The sequence below is a fragment of the Anabas testudineus genome, chromosome 21 (genome assembly GCF_900324465.2).
Source record: "Anabas testudineus chromosome 21, fAnaTes1.2, whole genome shotgun sequence".
NCBI lineage: Eukaryota > Metazoa > Chordata > Actinopteri > Anabantiformes > Anabantidae > Anabas > Anabas testudineus.
Window position 1 is genome coordinate 23,621,683 of NC_046629.1, and position 22,922 is coordinate 23,644,604.

At 39.3% G+C, this 22,922-nt stretch overlaps 1 protein-coding gene across 1 annotated transcript in view; it reads right to left on the minus strand.

The window, feature by feature from the left end:
• Positions 1 to 2,671: 2,671 nt before the first annotated feature.
• Positions 2,672 to 22,922, minus strand: part of ramp1 (receptor activity modifying protein 1) — a 37,813-nt gene continuing 17,562 nt past the window's right edge. The window contains exons 2-3 of the mRNA XM_026376886.1: positions 14,687 to 14,825; positions 2,672 to 3,010 (exon numbers count right to left, since the gene is read on the minus strand). Coding sequence (XP_026232671.1) covers positions 2,755 to 3,010; positions 14,687 to 14,825 — 395 coding nt within the window. The 3' untranslated portion in view covers positions 2,672 to 2,754. The remainder of the gene's footprint in view (positions 3,011 to 14,686; positions 14,826 to 22,922) is intronic.

Sequence of the window (22,922 nt, forward strand, 5' to 3'; positions counted from 1 at the left end):
AGTTGTCGCTGTCTTTTAGTGACAGAGCGCAAGAGATTTTTAAGAATACAATGTTAGAACTAGGTGGATGGACAAACATCCCCCCATTGTGTGCACCTTACTCTGAGTAAAGCAATTAGCAATAAGCATGTCTGGCTCTAGTGGGAGGAGGAAGTCTTATTAAATTTCCATGAGGCAGGCTGTGTAGGGTTACACAGTACTAACAGTGGACTGGTTAATAAGAGCACCTCCTCCCTACTCTCAGACAAACCCTAGTGAGGCTATTTATACTTTGTGTGACTTTTTGACAAAGTGGTAGACTACAAGTTGGACTTGACTGCAGTGACACCTGACTGGGAAAAAAAAAACTTGTCTGGAGACTTCCCAGAATCCCAGAACAATAAAAAATGAATAGGACAGTGTCTGGCAGGCCTTGCATAACCACACACCTTGAATAATTCATTATTTGGCCTGTGCACTGCAAAAATATTAACAGTGGGAAGTGAAACGGTCAAATGGCTTGTTTTTCTCAGAATTCAGATTTAGACTTGATGGAGTCAGTTGAGACTTGAACAGCACTTGCTTCAAGTAACTTTACACTTGATGTGATGTCTCAATTTACTTGTCTCTTGATGCTTGAATGAGACTTGAGTTTAGCTAGTTGTAAATACATTGGACTGGTCTTAAATGACATAATTCACTTGCACAGCTCAGATTAGTTGACCCTTGTATGACACTTGTTGTTTGACTACTGCACCTTCATTAACTCTCTTTTACTCTCAGACAACATCACAGTTCCCTGAAGCATCTGTTTAAAAATGTAAATAAGATTATATCTATGTTTTCCAGTTATTCCTCAACATAAAAAGCTTTGTACTACATCAAGAGAAGTTGATTATTTTATTTAAGCTTTACTAAATTTAGCTTTTCCTTTCACATATTTTTCATGTTAGCGACGTGACACAGGGGCTTGAACCCAGCGCATTCATTATGACTCGAGCGGCACGTATACTGAATTCATCGGCCTTTTGTATCTTCATCTCATAAAAACACATCAATGCAAATCCTGACAGTATTGGACACAAAAACAGACCTTTTATTGAATGCTCATAGTTTTTAAAGATTTTAAATTAGAAGTCATGCCACAAAAAACAAACAAAAAAACAAACAAACAAACAGAAAAAATCATTTCATAGCAAACATTTCCCTTCTGTTTTCCAGAAGCTTTTGGCACAGAGTACAAAGTAAGAGCTTGCTGTGAAAGTGTGGGTGTGTTTTCAAGTGTGTTTTGCTGACAGGCAGGTTAGAGGTCAATGAATCTTTAAAGGAATGTGAAAATTCAAAAATATCAATGAGGAAACAGTTCACACAGCACACTTCACCACACAGGGAGATGATAAATCAATACAAACCTAAGGTCCACGATGCACAAGCTGTGCTTGACGCTATGGCAACATTGGGTAGAGATGTGTGTTGGCTAACTTCAGGCTTTATGTCGCCTCTTAAGGTAGAATTGGTATTTATGTCCTTTTTTTTTTTACACATTATAGAAACTGACTTAATTGGATGCAAATCAATATGGTAATTACTGGGACAGTTCCTGTACCGTAAACAGCGAGGATAACAGAGGCGTTTGATGACGGAGAATCAGATTTGGTTAATTAACTGTCTGCAGTCCCCAGACTTTTAGTGGTCTATTATGACCATCAAAGCCTTTGCTCTCAACCAGTAGCACAGTGTGTCCGCTGCCATTTCTTCATTTCGGTTTCCTTGGTGATGGAGACACAACACAACATCATTACGGCCCGTCCAAATTGGGGCCTCGACCCCTGTGTGGTTACTGTCGCTCTCTGTCTTCCACCTGTATCTGTCAATATTCAGCACTGTTTGTGATGTTTACGCCTGCATTTTATCTCAGGTGGTTCTTTTCTTCTTCTGCTGCTTTATACCTTTGTTTCTCATTTAGCAGAGAGTCTTTCAGGTATGCCAGCAAAACTGTGGACATGAGCACATCAGAGTGTTTGACATAGGCAGAGAAAAAACAAGTCCATTCCCTAGTACGTCGTTGACAGTGAGCCATCTGCACAAGAATATGTATAAATATATATCTATTGTAACACACGTGTTAAAATCAGGTATGAAAATTTTAATTTGAGAGAGAAAATACAATAGTGAACTGTTGTCCTGATTGTATTGAAAAGACATTTTGACAATTTACTGAGAGATGATTCTTATTTGTACATACTGTGTATGGGTTCCTCAATAAAGGTCTAGTCTTGCATTTCGTTTTTGTGGATGATTATTCTCATGGTTTCCAAAATAGTTGAAAAATATTGTATGTGTAGGAGCGTTATCACCAAACCCCAAATTTTAAAACAGTTTCTCTCAATACAGCGATATTTATATATACAGTTTCTTCCACCAGCCACTGTTTGGATCCACAGTAGAGTCAGGTGAGTAGTTCAGCTTCTCTCTGCTCTGTAAACCAAAGAAATGATTTCAGTCCATGCTAGACCAGTGGTGTATCAGTAGATGGGAGCTGCAAAGGTGGTGTGGATGTGTTGAAGCATTACTGAAGCTGGATCTGGTTTTAAGTTCATTTCACTCAGTTCCTCTTCCAGGTCCCTAATATAGTGATACTGGTCCTATAGAACCCCTCCCTCCCCCCCCAAAAAAAACATTAACACTCAGTAAAAGAGATCCTTTGGTCAGTAAAAGTGAAAACGGTGCAACCCTATTTGAGTCTTATGACTCTGCCCCTGCTCCTTCGTCTCACTACACAATTCCCTCGCTGCGTTTGCTCCTCCACACCACTAGAGCTGTCATGAGGAGGGTGATTAGGATGGGCACCACAATGAAGGGACCCAGGATGCGGTTGGGTGGGTCTTTGAGAAGCCGTCCTGACAACGAGCAGTCATGGAAGTAGTGTTTGTGGACTTGGATGAAGAACTCGTCCACTAGCCGGTTGGGCCAGAAGCACTCCATCTTCAGCGCCACCAGGAACGTGCAGTTTGTCAGCTCACCGTAGAGTCTGCGTGTTGTTGACACAGATGAACAGGAATGAGGGTTACACAATCACAACAAATAATGTGAACCTTATCATGATCATTTTTTAAATTTACCCCAACATTATCACTGCAACATCCAGCAGCTTAAAGAAGCTGGTTTCATTAAGGGGCTGTATATGCAGAAGCTGCAATGATATTTCTTGGACATCAAACGAACACATGGGCACCCTGATATATTATCAAATATTTATAAAACTGTTTTAGGTAATATAGCAAAAAATCTGTTGCCTATTTACATGTAGACAACAAGAACTGATCAACCCCCCACGGCCCTTAATATGTGTTAGGGGTAGAAATAATAAATGAATGGATGGATTTACATATCTAGCAGGAACAGAGTAAAATTAGCATTCATACATGTTTCTGGCCACCAGAATGATTCAAATCCAATATTAACTTTGCTTAGCTCCTTTTTCGGGGTGCATTAGCCCCACTAAATGCTTTTAGCAGCTAAATGTTAAGGTGCTGGCCATGCATCGTCCAACATGTGTATCTATCTGAGCTTTTATTGTTGAAAACTGCTGCCTGCTGGTGCTGGAAACAATGTTAATTAGAGTCAAAGTAATAAAAATACAGCCATGCTAAAATGCTCAGTAAACCTAAAGAGAACTGAGGTTGGGTTTATCACTGCACATCCCCACTGTTAAGGTAAAAGTATCAGTTAGTACAGCTTTGATATGCTGTATATACATAGTCTGTGTGCAGTGCTCATTCTCTCTCTTTTGCATATCATGCGTGTTTAATATTCTGACAGCTTTTGAGGATGCACCGCGACATGAAGTCTTTCTTTGTGTTGGTGCTAAAGATGTAAACAGCTCAGGGCCACTTGGCATGGGACCAGTGTCTGTTTTCACTTCACTCAGTCTGGGTGTATACTTTCTTCCTCTGCTATTTCCTTGAAGTTTTACAAATCAGTTCTGGAAGTGACCTGCTGCAGGTCTAATGAGCACTGAGGTTCCTGGGGCTATTTATGAGTCACCAACTAAAAGAAGTTGCAGCCGAGTCGAGACCGACATGTAGCACACAAAGAGATGTAGTTGGTTCACCTCGTGTAACTGAGGTCATGGTCAAATTAGACCTGACAGTGCACAGCTTTTGCAAACGTCTTCTTGAAGAAGCTGAATATTCTTTGCTCTTCACTCTCTAATAGAATACTATTTCCTTTTAATCATCCAAACCTATTGAACAAAGTCTATTAAGAATTACCTTTTATGAAATGTACCTTTTTAGACGGACGTTTCTATTTGTGAGGCAGAGGGAACACATGCAGTATTCATACCTTTCCCATAACAGCTCTATAAATCTAAACTTATTCCTTTTCCTCTAACAGTTACTCTGTCATGCTGATATTTATGAGCTCCAAACAACAGGTGCTTTGACCAATGATATCAGCACATAGTCTTACTACTGTATATACACAGTACAATGTATTTATACAGTACAATATGGACTTCAACAAAGTTTAGTGGCTGCTGTAGATTCAGTGGGTGATAATCCAGATGTTGCACCATACCCGTGACTCCTTCTGTAACTTTTAGCAACAGTTTTGAGACTAATGCTTGCTGATTACATGACCGGGCTCAACAAAGTCTACTCAGTTTACTTGCGGTAGCTCATTCTCTAACTACTCAGCCTGTCTTATTCTTTGTGTCCACCCTTGTTTGATGTGTCTATGCCAGATTTTCCATTTACATTTAGACCTCAGGACAGAGAAGAGAAGATTTACAGTGATGTGTCATGTTATTTAAACAAATTATTAGGACAGCTTCATCAGAGTTGCTGTTATAAATAGCAATGGAGTCTCCCATTTAAATTCACTTTAGATCTCCTGACAACCACACACTGATCTTCTGCAGAGGGCATTTCTTTGTAAAGGTTAAAACATTATCTAAAAGAAGGTTTGTTTGAAATGATCTTGTTTCTTTAAATAGGGTATTCTAAATGGAATAGTTTACTGTCACCTTCTATTTCCTGTTGGCTTTGAATGCCCCATATTTTCCTAAAGGTCTGAAAAAACAAACTGTGGTTGTGGAAATGCACTGAAAGTAAAGAAGAAAGAATTATTTTTGTCTTGTGTGATATTGCCCTCATGAAAACCTCTAAGTAATATATACTGTATTTTGTATTTAGCATTGTTAAAACCTGTCTTTGAAACTACCATCAGAGTGGCGAGAACACCTGGGGTCAGGCTAGGATGTAAGGCACGGACTCAGACTACCTTTGTGAAAAGACAGGGTCTTCTCTTGTGCTTTAATGGTAAATATCGGTGACCTGACCTGACTCACCAGGGGGAACGGGGGGTTCAGTATCTTGCCTAAGGACACTTTGGCATATGACGTGGCAGCTGGGAATCGAACCACCAATCCTATGATTGGCAGTCAACTGCTGTACCTATTGAGCCACAGCCACCCCACTTTAATGAGGCTGGTTGTCAGGTGTGACGTGTGCGCTTCCTGAGTTCCTCCAGTCAAATATTGATCTGTGTATACGGGTTTCCTCTTTACCTCAGGCTTCTGTCTTCTTCTAAGTTTAGGCCAGACAATTTCCTCTAACATCCTCCCGTGTGAACTTGAGGTTATTGTCCACAAAATTGATTGATTGTTGTGTGAAGGCTTCCACTTCCTGTCTTTTAATGTGAACGCAGATGTATCCATATACCTTAAACCAGGGTCTGGGAGCAGTTCCCTGTGAAGGAGACCCATAATCCCGCTGTGCCTCTTTTTGCAAAAACCCTCACTGTTCTTGACAAGAAGAGTGGAGCAGAGTAATATGTGGTTTGGTTCAGCCTCATTCTGTTGGATAATGCACTGTAACCATTTCTTCTGACAGAAATATGTGATCATGCAACACACTCAAGTCTGTAGTGTGGCCTGACTTGACCCGGGATGTTGCACTTACAGTACAAGGCACGCGTAACAATCAGTGTGGTCCTGTGTGTAATATGTGTCTTGTGTCCTTCCACAGGTACGATGCTAAGAATTACACTCCCTACAAACCACATTACCAGTTTAGCTGCAGAAGAAAAATGATGTTATTAAAAAAAGGTTTGGGCTGTAAGATGCCTTCTATTCATCTAGTTCTAGTTTTAGTTTTTGAATTGCGCTGGTTAAATTTGAGGTGATAAGTTAATGACAATGTTCTGTTAGTTCTATTTGGCCCTGTTGTGGTATGGCTCTTTTTTGGACAGTTTGTACAGTTTACCTTAGTCCAGTTGGGTTGCAACAGGTTTCGAGTTCTTCCTTTATGTATTTTATGACAGAAACATCTATTATACTAAACTGATTTCCCTTGTTTGAACCACTTGTCACAGCCAAAACTGATTTCTATCATGTCTAATCAGTAGAATCAGCAGAATCTAAGTGGGACACCACTCCACACAACAAACCAGATTTCAGGTCAGCAGTCACCATCACGTTTTCAATCATTTATGTTCTGTCATGGTTCATCTTCACTTTATTTAGGCGGTTTTCTGGTGGTGACGGTGCAGGGAAAGACAGCAGAGCTAAGTAACAAAGACACTGGAACCCTCAGTGGAGATCAAACAAAATCAGCTTCTAGTTCAGATCGCTATGTGATGAAGTCATCACACTGTTGTTCATTATAACTGATGGAAACAGCTGATAACAAACGATAACAAAGAGATGCCCTGAATTTAAACGGGATGGGAAGCATCAAAGGACATGCAGCTGAGTTGCCACTTTTCAGTAACGTTGAAGAATATGTCATCACCTTGAGCTCGCTCTCATCTTAGTATTTTGAACACTCCCTCTTCATCATTTGCATTTCCTGTTGAGAAAGTTTCTGTCATGCCTGCTTGAAAAAAAAATAAAAGCGAGCGATTCCTCCATCTGCAACCAAAGCAACCTAAAAAACAGGCCACACCGTCACCACTGAGCACATCAGACAAAGTGTTCGTCTGCCTCTCTCTACTTTGTTATTCTGCTAACCTCCCGCATCCCTTTGCTCCTGGGGGAGAGTGAACGTCTGAGTTAGTGCACAGCGTGCGTCTGTCTTTATCTCTACTACATGAGAGCAAAAGCGATAAAATATATTTTTTTTCCAATGATGGTCTTTTTAAAGTTTCCTGTGTCGTTTCGTGTGGAGCTGTTTCTGGGCCCCCGACACACTCACAGACACACTCATGGTTTTCTGTCTGTTCATACTTTTCTTTTCTCTCCTTCTGTTTCAAATCAGACAATATGAGGATGTGAACAGATGGAGCTTGAAGTGCGTGGTGACATTTTCAACGTGTGTGTGTGTGTGTATTTGTGTTTCAGTGCTGTAGTGTATACTGTTTATCTCAAAGTATAAATTTGCTTTTATGACTCTGTTTACACGGCTTATCCATATGTTTGTGTGTGCGCAGATGAGTCATGATTCGTGGGAGTGTGTGTGCGTAAATGTTTGTTCTGTTTCTGCAAAAATATCATTGCCAGACTTGGACGGATAAACTAGCTCAGACGCTACACTATGGTTATTTAAACCATTAAGCGCTGGTATTTGCAAATGCTGACCTATGCTGCAGTCCAAAACACTGCCAGACGCTGTCGAACCACAAGAATGAAACCTGCCAAGGATCATGACGCACGTGTGTAGAACTTGGTCCAGTTGAGGCATCTGGGTAAATCATATAGATGTAGATAAAACTAACTGACACGAGTTTGAATTGATGAAGAATTTTGCATGTCTGGATGCAGTGGTTGCTGTTTTTCATGCACTGCTGTCCAGTAAAGACCCTGGATTTTTTCACAGTATCATGCAGTTTCATGTAAATTATTAATTAATCTTCACTGAGATTCTTTTTAAACGTTTGATTCTCTTCTCCTGCAGCAACCTGCGGAATATTTTCACTGAAAGCTTCAACTTTCCTCATCACACTTGCATATGATATACATACAGAACAATGTTGAGCTTTCAAACTAGTCACAATGTCACAAACTCTTGTTCAACTCAGATTTAAAAAGCACAGGAAAACCTCCCTTGAATGTGAAACAGCTTTCTAGCGTCACGCTCAGCACAAACATTATTCTAAACTATGAATCTCAAACTGAAGTGAAGAAACAATGATCGAAACACAGTTTTGGCTCCAAGTAAACTTGAAATTATGGTATTTTATTCATGTGTTATATTATTTGAAACTTGAAACCATGGAAAATAATCAGGAATAAAGGAATATTCACATAAATATTCATCACCACTTCCCTTTACCTAACTTATCAAAAAGCATGGATCGAGAATGAGCCTCCTTAATAAGTACCTTCAGTCGGACCAATATGGCAACTGAACAATGACACAGATTTGTTTGTGTTCGCTTATACAGAACTATACTATGTCATTGTGAATGCTTAGGTACACACTAAAGGAAAGAAAAGATTCCGGGTACAACTCAAATGAAACCCCAGTGGGACCAATGAGCCAAACTCCATGTTTGCAGTATTGATGCTGAAGCTTAGAACCAGGAGACGGCTCAGTGAGAGCAGGGAAGCACCTCTTGTTGTTGTGTGTATCTCTAAGGACTCCAGTGTCAATATAGTCAAATCAATCACATTTGAGGTATTTTAAAGATGCTGCTTTGTGCTGAAAGGACAAAATGCGTGGGAGGATTATAAGGAAACGGGCTTACAGGTGTTTTTACAACTCCAAAAGGAAGCACAGGAGCACGTGGTAACGTGACTCTGTTCTGGCCAGTTTGTCGATCCCCATCAACACTTGCTGCTTTAGGTTGGCTGAAAGATGCCACTGACACGTTGCTTTCTGGCTAGAGCAAATGAAAAACCAACCCAGCTGAGGTAAATGTTCAAATACCTGCCATAATGCTATTAAACATCGTAAAAGCACATGGTAATCCACTTCTAATATCAGACTAATCAGCCGTTTAATTGCAGAGGTCCACAGAAGGGGCACTTGCATTAGCTTTCCACACTACTGATCTCACTGGATTGTTCTGGCCTAGGTTTGCACATAACCCAATGTAAGCTCACCCACCAAAGGGTTTTTAAATTATTACAGACGGCTGACAGACACGCATGACTGACAATAATCACAGGGGAGGAAAAAAAACTGCTCCAAGAAAACAGAGCTATTTTTAAACCTGTGGTATGAAAAGGACATGACCGAAGGCAGAGAATTAAACCTTAACTAGGATTAATCAAAAAGATAATATTGGTCTATGGATTTATTATTTTTATGACAGAAAATATGTTGAGAGAGAATCTGTGTGCAGAAAATGAAATGCAAATGTTTACTGGAAGAGTTCTGAGTGTTTAAGGCGACGCTCATGTAATGTTTAATAATGTGCCACAGACAGCTGACTAACCCAACAGACAGCGGAAGGATGAACAGACACAGCAGCCCTACAGGGTCTTATTTATTGAGGTTGGCATATGGATTGATGAAAGCAAAACCGTAGTTAATAGACCCCATACATATTTATTAGCAGTGGATTATCTCAAGTTGTTGATGTTTAAGAGACTCAGGGCAGCTAAAGTTTAGTTTTTCATCAAATGCATATCATTATTGTTGAATGTGATTTATTTAAGTGGTGTTTCTCAGCTTTGTTCACAGATTATTGGAATTATTGGTAATGTGACACACAATGACACTGTATTAATACTTTCGTTTTGTATTGATTATGTAGGGAACTGTTATTTCTTAAAGGAGGAATGTGAGGATTTCCTTCACCTATGACAAGCTGAATCCTAGATGTTAGCTTGGATGCTTGGCTGCAATGAATGAGTTTAGAAAGCAAGGCTGAGATCAGGTGGTCTCCACCGATGCTAAACTGAGGTCGTGACATGACAAACAGGCGCCAGATGGCCTCAATGAGAACATTAACAACTGTAGCCTCAGAGCATCCAAGTGCTGTGGATGTGTTTTTATGTAATTTTATAATGTGGTCATTGAATTAAAAGCACTGAAGGCATTTTGTGATATGCTAAATGATTACTATTCCGTTTCAGACGCACAATAATAGGAGACAGACCATATCATATAACAAACTGTTATTCTGTCGGCTTAAGGAACTGTTTTTATTATTTTTTACAGTGCATTTCAGTTTTTACAGCTTTATTTCCACTCGTTTCACTTCTGCATTTAAAACCCTGTGATATTTACTGTAATCTTACTGTGACCACACAGGAATGTTTACAAATGATCAGCTTTTAAAAGTGCAGACCAGATCTCTGCCCATCCTCCCTGAATAGCCAGTTACCAGCGTGACGTGTGTTTTATTGAGGAGTCTGACCTCACATGGCAGCTACGGGGCCCCAAAGCTATGAAAACTTTAGGTAGAGCTGTCGGCCGTTAGCCGTGTACCTTCACCTCAGTGAAGTGAGCAAACAGTTCAAACTCTTTGATAACCACAAACCAGCTTCTTTTGCATAATGGCACTGCTTCTGTTGTGCAATGTGATACTAATGGTTTACGCTGGGGGTGAATGATCGTGCATCATCATCAGCATCTAATTCGAAACAGAACTGTGAGAGGTTTCAAATAGAGGAAAGACATTTAATCAACACCTTGATGTGTGTTAGCACACTTATGATCACAGTGAGATTCCCATGTATCATACTTTATGCACTTATTGGTTTGATTTAGAGATGTGTTGGACGTTAAATGAAAATGCACCGAGCTCTGAGTGTTTTAATTTTTCAAGCTGGAAAAGGTTCAAATCAAACCTAGATGGTGCCATGTTATTATTCCTGTCTCCAACTCGACGTCTGTCTTTCCACCTGTCTTCCATCTGCACTGACAACTTGTCCAACTTTCCATCTGCTTAGCGTCTCACTAGCACCTAAGTGCTAACAGAACAAAATGATTAATTCCAACAACATGCTTCCCTGAATTATCATACAACTAAACTAACCGATCAGATGCATGCACTCAAAGGGTTTATTAGCAAACCCCATGTTTTTCACAGCAGAGCCTGTATGAGAATAATCTGATTAGTTTCAATTAAAGTCGGACAAAGTGTGTCAACATTGACACTTCCTATATTAAGATTCAACTGGAGTGGTTTATATTTCTAATCTTCTCAGATTTGTCTAATAATTAGTCCTCTCTACCGTCGTTTTTTCAGCCATGATGACATGAAATTATGCCGTTTCGGTTGCAGTGTCACTTACTCGGGCAGTGCTGCTGGAAGTAATTAGAGCGATAGTACACGCTATATTGATTAATTGAGCTGCAAATCCATCAGTAAACATTTGAACATGTATTAGTATGCACTCGGTGTACATTGGTATTGGAGTTCAGGAGTCACACGTATTGCATCTAAATAACTGTCAGTGGTGACATGAGGAAGCAGCTTGGTCATGTCACCACACCTGCAGTGAAACTTTTCCACACTTTTAACAACACAAACCATTAATCTGTAGTTATCTGTATTTCTATATGTGTATTCTGTAAGATATGGGGGACAAAATCTGCAACGCTTGCTCTGTGCAAATACTGGTGGTTAAACTAGCTGGTGGTTAAGAAATTTGCATCTCAAACAGACTGATTGGAACTATACTGGAATATAGGATTGAAATTCATGTCCTGATTGTAGCATTCTTGGTGCTCTTGCTTCCTCACACAGTCTCGAAGCCTTTCTAATTTACCACCACCCCTGAATAGGAATTAGGCCCCGTATTGAGTGGTGAGTAATGGTGCAATGATCAGTGTGGGACATGTTGCTTTACTTTTCTGATTGCATGCTTGATTTGATTTGGACATTGTAACATATTGGCAGGAGAACAAATAGTGCCATGAGACATTGTGCTATAGCAATATCTAGTTGGGGGGGGCCTTGGGGAGATTAGGGATCACCCAATCGAAAGGGAACAGATAAACATACAATATCTCAAACTTAGCATCTACAAAAAACTAAGGTGTATGATAGAGTGGAAACGAGATGAGAAAAGTCTTTAAAGGATGCAACAGAAGGCTATTTAAGTAGGAATATGAGGCTGAAGCAAGCGCTGTCGAACATAATATGACTGAAAAACGGGAAGACAAGGCACATGGTGTTATCATTTCAGACAAGATTACTGTCCCCTTTTTGACATACTGTTCAAATACAGCGTGTTCCACTGCAATAGAAAGGCAGCCAGTTACCTCAGCCTTTCTCCCAACGCTTGTAGTGTAAGTAAGTCTTGGGAGGAAGGTACAGTGTATTCTGGGAATGTACGCATTTAAGAATGTAACTGCACTGACAAAAAGCAGCAGTTCTACAGAAACACATAGCCTGAATGTGTATTTCTTGGAATCTTGTATTCCATTTATAATTTCTCTTTTTATTCACTAAGCAGGAACAAGAGTGACTTGACGCAGAGAGGGACAACTTAGGACCAAGAGAGGGTGAAGTACAGTGGAGCTACTGTATAGTGCAATGTTGGGAACAGTGCAGAAACTCAGGCTGATGTGACAGAAGTAAGTGACATGGAGAGAGACGGGAGAGCTGAGGAAGCTGCTCTCTTTGTGACAGCTAAGATATACTGAGCGATAGGAAGGCAAGAGTCCTGACACGCTCACGTACACAGATGCCAAATGTCATTTGAGCTAAATTAGAAATCTCTGGTGGTGTCTTGGCCAGGATGCAGCTTTTCCTCATAGGGGAGCAATTGTCCTGATGCTTGACCTTTTCTACTCAGCAGAACCATTTGTGACATTTCAATCCTTCATTCACTAGTCTTTTTATTTATTTATTTATTTTGTTATTTGCCAATTCAGGCAAAAGGAACTACTAAAAATCACACTACTTACAGTAGCCAATATGCTGTTTGCAGGTACAATTGCTGAGCAGTAACTACAGACCAAGGACTGTACAGAAAAATACAGCAGAAGTAACTTTGACTTTTTTTCACATCTCAGATCATATCTTTTGAATTACATTGATCTGCCAGGAACTGTGTACAAATAACTTTAATCTGAGGCAATAAGAAGGAGCTTTAAACCAGTTTCGCTTACAGCAATATCCTTCTTCCTTCTTCCGTCTCTGAGGACAGACACAAACACAGCAAAAATAAAGAATATATACATGAATCCCAGTGATATGAATGTATATATCACATATTCACTGTCTTGTAAGATCTAAATGTGTAGAGATAAAATACTAATATTTTGAATGTCAAGCTTGTTTACATGACAATTATACTGAAATATAGTTTTCAAAGATAATGGAATTGAATGAATGGACAAAAATCTTCTTAGAGTTGACCTTTAAGCTTATTACATTTGCTCAGAGCAGCGTGGAGGAGCATGTTTGTTGGTTATTTGAACACTAGATAAGTCTCTAGTTAAATATCTGCTTTACATTGACATGATATTGTTAGTATGTACTGTAAAAATTATAACCTTATCCTAATTTTCTTTTGAATTCTATTTCTATTCTATTTTAGTTTATTTGAGGCTTTTATTACTGTTTGAGATCAGTATTTGACTACATATTTACTTGTCTCAGAGTTTCCATGCATATTTGAATGGAAGTTTCTAATGTGCTACTCAAGCTTCATCATATTATTCTTAAACAATAAGTTATGGCCATCATCTGTATTTTTAATAACATTCAAGTGAATTGCTGAGTTCTGAAATAAGAAGCAGACAAAGAACTAAAGCCATGCTTGTATTAGCTGGTTAACATTTCTGGAAGACAGGGTTTGTAATTCAGCTACTTTTTGCCACCTAAATATGTAGCAGGAAAAAAGGTAGCGTGTCATCTGCATACATGAAAATAGGAGACATACAGTAAAGTCCAAAACAAGAAACAAACAAATAGAGAAGGAACAACCACTAGGAGTCTGTTGATAACTTAAGCCCCAAGCAGGTTTGTACCTCTTACGAGTGCAGAGACAGTGCTGCTCATAAGACGTGAATACTAATGTCAAAGGTCAGAGCTGTTAGAGGCTTGCTTAAGAGAAAGTGATACAGTCATGGTGAGGAGACTTGTTATCATCCAGAGCCACATCATGAGATCATCACACATTGCAGACTGAGGGGTTAATTGTTTCAATCCAAAACAGTCTGAAGCACAACTTGACAAACTAAACTTACAGTCAAGTTGGGGGGGGGCGGTTGTATTTATATAATTTTGCTGCACTAATTGATGCCGGTAACAGACTTTCAGATTGTTAAAGCGGTTTTGTAAACCTGTGGCGCCAGACATCTTTTATAGTGGGTGCAAAGATAATATTTGTGCATGCACAAATGATCTTTGTTTACGCCAAAGGCATACAGCTTTTGTTCTTGACACTAACTGTCTCTGTATATGCCTCTTGCCCCTTATCATGTTTCCACTCACTCCACTCACTCTCTCTCTCTATGGCCCCTCAACCAGTATCTAATCAGCTGTTGGAAGGTGACCAAAAGTTAGATGGTTATATAGACCTCCAGCTAGAAATAAACAAATCTAATAACAAATATTTTTGCCGACTTACACAGGATCAAAGATGATAAATAAATACAATATTTGTGGTGTGTGGAGGTCACCGTGCTATAGGCTGTAACACATTTTAGGTGTTTGCTTATTAAAATCAACAAAGAGGATGAACTGCAATAACCTTATGCAAATTTAAAATGGAAAGTTCATGATAATATCTGCGTGAATGCAAATCTGATTGCATTTGTGTTCTCTCTCTGTGTGTTGTGTTATGTTTACTCACTCAACTGTGTCCTCCCAGCTACACCAGTGTCTCTGATCCAGCTCTTGCATGTCCAGTCTGAACTTGGCCAGGCAAAACTCCTCAATGGCATTTTCATAGTGTGGTCCACAACCCAGTGCCAACACACACTGAGACGCTGCTGATAGTTAGAGGGAAGAGAGAGAGAAAGGTTGAGCAGCACAAAGATAAAAATGGAAATTATAAATGATAATTTTATAAATTATAAATATATAAATGATATAGAAGAAAAGGAAATGGAAGAGAGGTTGGGTGAGTAAATGAGTACAGCCTATGATGATCAAAGACAATGACAAGCCAAACGCACAGAAACGCATTTAGACTTAAAGGGGACAAGAACTTAAATGTTGTCTTTTTTTGGCCCATCTTTCCCCATCGTTTGGACCTGAAACACCACCTTAACACCACCAATTATACTGTTAATTAATTAACTATAACTATGCTACATAAGCCCAGCATATGTCACTTTATATACACAAGTACATAACTCCACACAGAAACGCACCTGGCTCGAGTAATATTTACATATACATATGTACATACATACAGTACATATATATGGCTTGAGCAGAATAAAATCAATATAAATTCAGAAGATATGGACCCCCCTCTTCCTGTAGGCCCACCACCCGCAGGAGGGAGCATAATGGGCTGTAGCACTGTGGATTGGGTGGTGGTCATGAGAGGGTGCCTCGATGACCCAATCACTGGAAAAGGAATCTAGCTATTTGGACATTGAATGTCACCAAACAACTCTCTTGTCCACCTGGAAAACATTCCAACACATTGCCGCTAAACTGGGGAGCTAAAAGCAAGCCCACTCCAGCTTGCCAACTCTCACTGTAAAAGTAAAAGAGGGTTCAACCTCTCTCAATGTGTTCTGGAGCCCAAACTAAATCTGGGCATTACTGCTTAGACTGCTGCCACCAGGACCGGCCTCAGATAAGTGTAAGAAGATGGATGGATGAATTGAGCCGGGGTCTTTCTGTGTGGAGTTTGCATGTTCCTACTCCAGCTTCCTCCCACAGTCCAAAATTGCCCACGGTGTAAGTGTGTGTGTGATAGACCCATGAGCTGTCCAGGATGTACCCTGCCTCTCGCCCCATTACAGCTGGGATTGGCTTTTCTGTGTTCTGATATATGCTTATAAATTAACTGTTGTTATTTTTGGTGATTTGCGATTAATTTACAAAAATGAGCTCAACAAAAGATAATGAAAACACAGTTGTGTGTGTAGGTGTTTTGCTGTTTAGATTTGTGGAATTATCAGTCAGTGATTTTGAAGAAGATGGAAGAAACGTTTAGGAATCAGTACGAGTTACGAGTTGACGAGTTAGGACAGCTAATAAAACGGTTTATTTACAGGTCTAAATGACTCAGATCAAACACTGGGATCAGAGATCAAGACCTTGTAAATGTTTAGAAGAGAGATTCAGATATAAAGCTAGAGCAGGTAAACCTAATAACAGAGTAGAGAGATGTTTTACATATTTTTTTGCAGAACAGAATTTCTGTTATGTAAGTAGCAGCTTTTTAACACTAACTACCATCATCTTCCAAAGTGACCCAGTTGAGTTCTGCTCTCACACGCCGTTTGGCAGGATACTGTTTTTCAGCAGCTTCTAAAACCACTGATCGATTGTTGTTTAGTTTAAGATTTTGTTCAGTTTAACACAACGCAGACAATATCTGTGGATAATTGAATATATCTATTAATAATCCAATGGGGAAACATATTTGTGTTACGACAAACAAACAAAACACTGTTCCCTAATCTTTCCACCTGTAGCTTGACAACAGATTAAAATGCAATATCCCAACTGTCTGCGACATTTTCTTTTCCCGTTGCTTAAATATATATCTGTCCTTTACAGTGATGAGGCTACGATTGACTGAAGACTTTTCCATTTCCTACTGCATCCATGTATTGATTTGGAAAAAGAAATAATGCAACAAGCTTTTAATCTGAAAATGACTCAGGGTGAACATCTGTGTCATGGTGCTGAAGCTTGGCCTACAAGTCTGGCATTGCCAGTGATTCACTGTCTGTGCTGATCCCCAGTGTCTTCTCCTCCATCATAAGAAGAGGCAGAGGGCAGAGGTTAGCATTGTCTTGCACACACACATCCCACAGCGGAGAAATTCACGTGTTAATCAGCTCACAGAGACACAAGAAAGAAAAGTAAATAAAAAATAATACAGGTATTTATAACATGTTTACAAAAATATTTACAGAATTGTGTGGTGTCTACTAGATTTACACTGCCCATCCAAAAAACAAAAGTCTATGGTCGTCATTAGGTGGGAGGTCAAGGCTACAGGTCATGCATCACACTGCATGTTTGCAATCAACTTATCTCGTTTAATATAACTTATCAGCATGAATACATGATTGTAATCAATGCAAAGTTCTGTCCGTGTTGTGAATCCACTGCTCTCTGTGTATAAACCAAGCCAACAAAGGCCACGTATGTGTGTTTGCATGTTGTGTATGGATGTGAAACAGAGTGTGACTTTCTATTTATAGAATGTTTTCCTCTCTTATCATTATCATCCAAGATACAAGAAACTAAACCTAAATAGAAACAAGAAGAGTGTGGAGTGTTGCAGCAAGACGAAGGGAGCTGCATATTAAAATGTTATTTCTTAAAGAATTTTCCAAGTCTGACCGGACGCAGAACCGGTTGGGTTTAGGTAAGAAAAGTACTAGAGTAAGAGAAAGATATTGTTTTTGGCTACATCAGCACAATGGACAGTTCTAAAAGACACAACAAACAAAGGTTCCTTAAAAAGCAATAGTTATCCAGTCTTATGTCCTTTTGTAAGACATTTCAGACCTCTGAAGTGTTTTAGTAGATGTTAAATCAGTCTGGTTGTATAGAAATGGAATTGATGCTGGCTTTAGAGCTCTGAACTCCTTTAACACCTTATCCTCTTGAATAGTTAATACAGTATGTGCACAGGCATATACATATAGACATGTATGTTTACACATGTCAACATCTAGTTTAATCTGCAAAAGTCTCATAATACTGTGAGAAATAGCTTTTTTCTAAGTAACGGTGCCTGAAGTTGCACATGACTTTAAAGTCAAATTAAAATACTCTGAAACGAACACAAACACACACAAGCTGTGCAGAAAACCTCAAGTTTCACACAGATGATTTTGAACAGATGAAAGCAAATAGGTTCAGATTGAACATAAGTGAAAGATTAAAGTGCTACATGTGTATTTAATGTGACTACTGAGAGAGGAATGCAAGCAGGCGAGCAGATGAAATGAAATGAAAAGTTCTAAATATAGACGAGGCAGGGGAAATGGATGACACTTCACAGGGCGTTTTGACTTTTTTAATTTGCATTAGTCTCTCAGTCACTACATGCAAGATATTGTATTGTGATTGCTGCACATGAGCTTAAAATTTTTCTTATACCAATTATGAATGAACTTCCTATGCAGCTCAGTCATTAACTCTGAGGTTCTGAGCTGTTCCGATATGTAAGTATGGAAATTACAGAGTCAGCCGGGAATGATTTTTCCCAATTTCCTCAAAGAAAGCGTCAAATAAGGACAGGGCATGAGTTTTGGTGCAGTAATTAAATGAAAAAACAAAGAATAATCCACAACAGAAACCAAGAGTAATGACAAAGAAGCATGGATAAAAAATATATAGTCACCAGTTGTTTTTCACATGAACATCTAACATGTTGTTAGGCATCATCCCACAGTAATAGATGCAGCAGCAGGAGCTGGCAGAGCAAAACAGCTCCTGAGAGAAGATGGAAATTTTAGTGTACTACGTGATGATTTTAGCCTTTTTGACTTGACTCAGTTTATATCTCCCATGCAAAATATGATGTCAGGCCGTCAGACTCCAGATGAATATATTCAAATGTGTATATAACCTGAGAAGAACATATATATTATATATAGTTGAACAGTGATACAGATGATTTAAAAGATAAGGCCGGGGTGGTTTTCTATATTTCTTGCTATTAAATAACTGAATAATCTCTGAGTAGCGTGATTTTAGCTTGTTTGTCTGTGGGCGGCTCCTGGAAATAAACATTAGGTGAAGTTAATAAATATTGTAGATCTCCACAAAAAATACATCAATGACCAACGCCATGGTAAGAGATGATATGTTTCTTCCTCATGAAAACGTTAATATTTGTCATTAAAAAAAAGATGCTGATCATACAGTACCGCTTGTACTGCTAATAACAGCTAAGAGTTAATAACATCAATGAAAACAGTGTGAAAAATAGATTTGACGACCCACATTTCATGAGGAAGATGGGACTTCAAATGTTCACTTTCTCTTTTATGAGTCTCTAATTTCCAACATGCTACGCACTTAAAGTAAGTTACACTAAACTAAACAACAGCAAGTGCCCAAATGATCAACTAAACTGCCTCATAAATAATGAAGCCTCTCCATCTACGCTGTGAAGCAGCTGTTCTGACATCAGACTCGCCGAGGACAGACAGCTGAGACTATGTCTGAGTACTGGCAGACTGTTGACTTATGAATAATACAGTATCTGTGACTTCTCCTGCTCGCTCTGTGTCCTCTCTCTCGCTCTCTCTCTCTCTCTGGCGTCATTTTCTCACCAATGATTCACAGAGGAGGAAATCTTCATGTTTGGCCTTTGATCTAAATTATTTTTGACCACCACCACCCTATCACCCAATCTAACATCAAAACACCCACTTCCTTGACTTTTAACCACTTGTTAGTCATGAATCATCTCCGTTCACGGAGTAGTAGAGGAGAACGAGAAAAACAGAAAGCTCGGTGTCTCTTCCCACCTCTCTGACAGCTCAATTTAGATTCTGTACAGTGGCACAGCTGTTATGCAGATTTTAGAAACCCACACATTTCAGCTCTTCCTGTACAGATCTGGTCTATTTAGAGAAGTTTAGTCTAGTTTTAGTCTTTCTAGATCGTCATTTAACTTCATAGTCTCCTCAGTTGGTTTACCACGAAATCAGGGCCTCATCATTCAGTTCTGTGTATTCAACCACTGGCAGCTTCAGCACTGAGCACTAAAACCAGAAATAACAATACATTTCATCAATTCGAGTTTTACTAGTTGCTCTTCCCTCTCCTCCTTCTTGTGTGCTGCATGTTTAGAAGACGCCTTTGTGTTTGTGGAGAACAGCACTGCTCTCCTTGCAGATGAGACAGGAAGCAGTTAAACTCATAATCAATCATCGTCCTCTCTTGATATTGCCTCTGCGCCGGCTCAGCCTTTCATTTAGGGTTGGAAAATGACATTTGGATGTCAGATGCAGCTCAGTAAATCAGAGTGCTGCGCTACGCTGTGGTGTTCATGTTCACAAGTTGTGCACTTCCTGTAGTGTGTGTACTGTGTGTTAAAATTGAAATACAGAGACACGTTCTTATGCTCTGGTTTGTGCACAGACTTGTTTTGTGTAAAATTTAATAGTCAAATTAAATCTAAAATAAAGGGCTAACTTAGTTGGTCGTCATCATCAGGTTGGTGGTACTGACCCCTGAACCCTTGGCACCTAAAATGCAGCTTCCTGTCCACAAAGAATTTTCCCAACGGGATAATTAAAGTATGTGGAAGGAAGAAAATCTGGGAAAGAAAGTGACCAATTTGAAACAATGTGTTAATGTGAGAGGCTCTTTAAAGTCCAACATCAGCTAAGATGAATCCTTCATGATCTGGTCTTATAGAGCAGGTCATGAAGGTGTGTCAGGTTTTATTATTATTTCATTATTTTGCACTGTGCTCATGTGAATGTATTATTTGTGACCCATTTCATTATTCATTTGTAACTAATTTATAGTTAATAGACTCAACCTCTTTAGGAAAGATGTCACAGTTTCACAACTCAGTTGAACATATTAAATCCAGAAACATATATAACTAAATATTCACATTTTATGAATTGATTTTGTTTTACTTGAAAAAAAAAAAAAGATTTAATCAATAATCATCCAGCTCACTGCACACACACTCTTTGATACCTGCACATATGAGCATTTTCTGAGCTTTAGGATTAAATTGGTTCTTTAATACTACTAATACTGCTACTTGGGCTACGACACTCATGGCAAACGAGAAGACGTGAACCACAGGCCACAGTATCATGATCACACACTTTGGATGCTCAACCTCAGCCTCCTCCTCGCGACATTAATGACACAATAACATAAAACAAACGAAACACAAACCACCTCTGTTGCTTTGTTCACTAATAGCAACACCTTTACTACCTCTTTACGAATATCTGTCTTTCTGCTTCCTCTCTTGTTCCTTTGAATGAAATCAGTATTTGTCACATGTGACATCTTTCCTCAGAATAACAGGCAGTTATTAGCCCAAAACATTCAGCTGCCCGCAGCACAAACGTTTTTGGCCCCATTTACTTATTCACATAGCAGCATTATTATTTCCCAAGACACATTATTATTTCCCAAGACACCAGTGTCAAATGTTTGTTACTGTAATTTAATACATTTTATTTAGGTGTTCAAATCACACTGATGCAGGTGTTTAGTTGCTGAGAGCTGCATCTTGTGAGTTGGGAGCACAAAAACTACCACTGATGTAAATATGTCTCAGTAGTCTGATGTCTGTCAGTTAATGATCAGGTTACAGTGAACAGCTTAGGTAGGTACAATAGATGGATTTTATTACCTTTGGGCAGAACATGAAGCTTGCTGGGCTATGCTAAGCTAACTGGCTGTATCTGCCCTCATTTTAGGAGACAACACAGTGGTGTCAGTGTCATGTAACTCTCCACCAGCGGCCAGGGTTTCTTAAATCTTTTGCCCACTTGGAAGCGTGACTGTCCAGGTCTTTTAACTGTGGAGAACGGTGGGATTATCATGATGCATGTTTCAAATGGCTCAAACCTCCTGTGGTTGTTCTCTTTCTGGGCTGAAATCTTTAAACAATGCAACTGCTTGAACTGCACAAGAGTTATATACTGGGAGAAATGAATTCATTTTTTTTTGGCTCAATGTTTTCTCAACACGTCCATTGAATCAATTAACCAATTTCCTGAGGACCTTGCTGTATTGTACTTGTTTGACATAAATTATGGGGCAGTGCAAGCAAAACAGAAATGTCAGACTCATTTTTCTATCCATTTCCACATGGATGTGGAAATTGAAAATGTCAACATCACAAAGTCTGTCTCTTCACACGCTACATGACGCCTGTAATTTTAACTACCAATTTCATTTCTTTTCTTTTTTTTTTTTACTTCTGACTAAACAAGTGCTAATTGAGAAACAAGTGACAACAAACCCATAAACTACAGATATGTCTAAATATCCCTTGTTTTTAACAGTTGGATAAAAAAAGAGCTTGTCTCCGTGCATGTCTGATGAATTAGTGGAGAGGAGCTCCAGTATAGCAGTGCATCAGCTGTCGTTGTATCTCATTGCAGTCTTACTTCTAGAGCTGTCACTCACTCACACTCAGACAAATGACTTCTTTCCTCCTCCTCTTGGTGTCTTTAGTAGTTCTAATCAGACAGCTGGAGACCTGGTGGCTGGTGGGGACGTCAATAAGAGCTATCGTCTCTTAAAGTATTTACATTCACATAATTAAACAGAGAGAGAGAGAGAAGATGGGAGAAGACTGGTTTCCCTCAAAGAAACTTTAAAATGAGTGTTTTCTCCCCTTTAATCGCTGAGCTTTACTGCAACCCATCACAGCACATTCAAAACACACAGACTCAACCCTCCATCAACGACAGAGGAACTTGAAATGGCCACGAAACTTTCCAAGTCATCTCCCTCCCAGGTACGCTTAGTATTGTTATTAAAGCCCAGAGCATGCTTTGTGGCACTGTGTCACTGCTAAAAAGGCAGCAGCATAAAGCTGCAGAATTTAAATATAGCCTGGAGCTGCCTGGTTGGGCCCCAAACAGCGGAGACTAACACAAATATACAGTATATAATGCATTAGCTTTGGTGCTTTAGCTGGTGCAGTATAAATGTTTTAAATTGTCACATTAGGCAACCACAGTTTTTTGTAAAGTGCTTTTAATTGGTGGGGGGTTAGGAATGGTTGTGTTTTACTCTAAAGAGCTTGGACTGCCTTTCTGTTACTACATCATTCAGCCTGACATTTGCTTCATAGTAATTGCGTCCTAACCAATGAGTAGAGACTGACGTATCTGCTCCCTCTGACAGGAGACTCACACCTGTCACACACTTCGCCTCTGAAA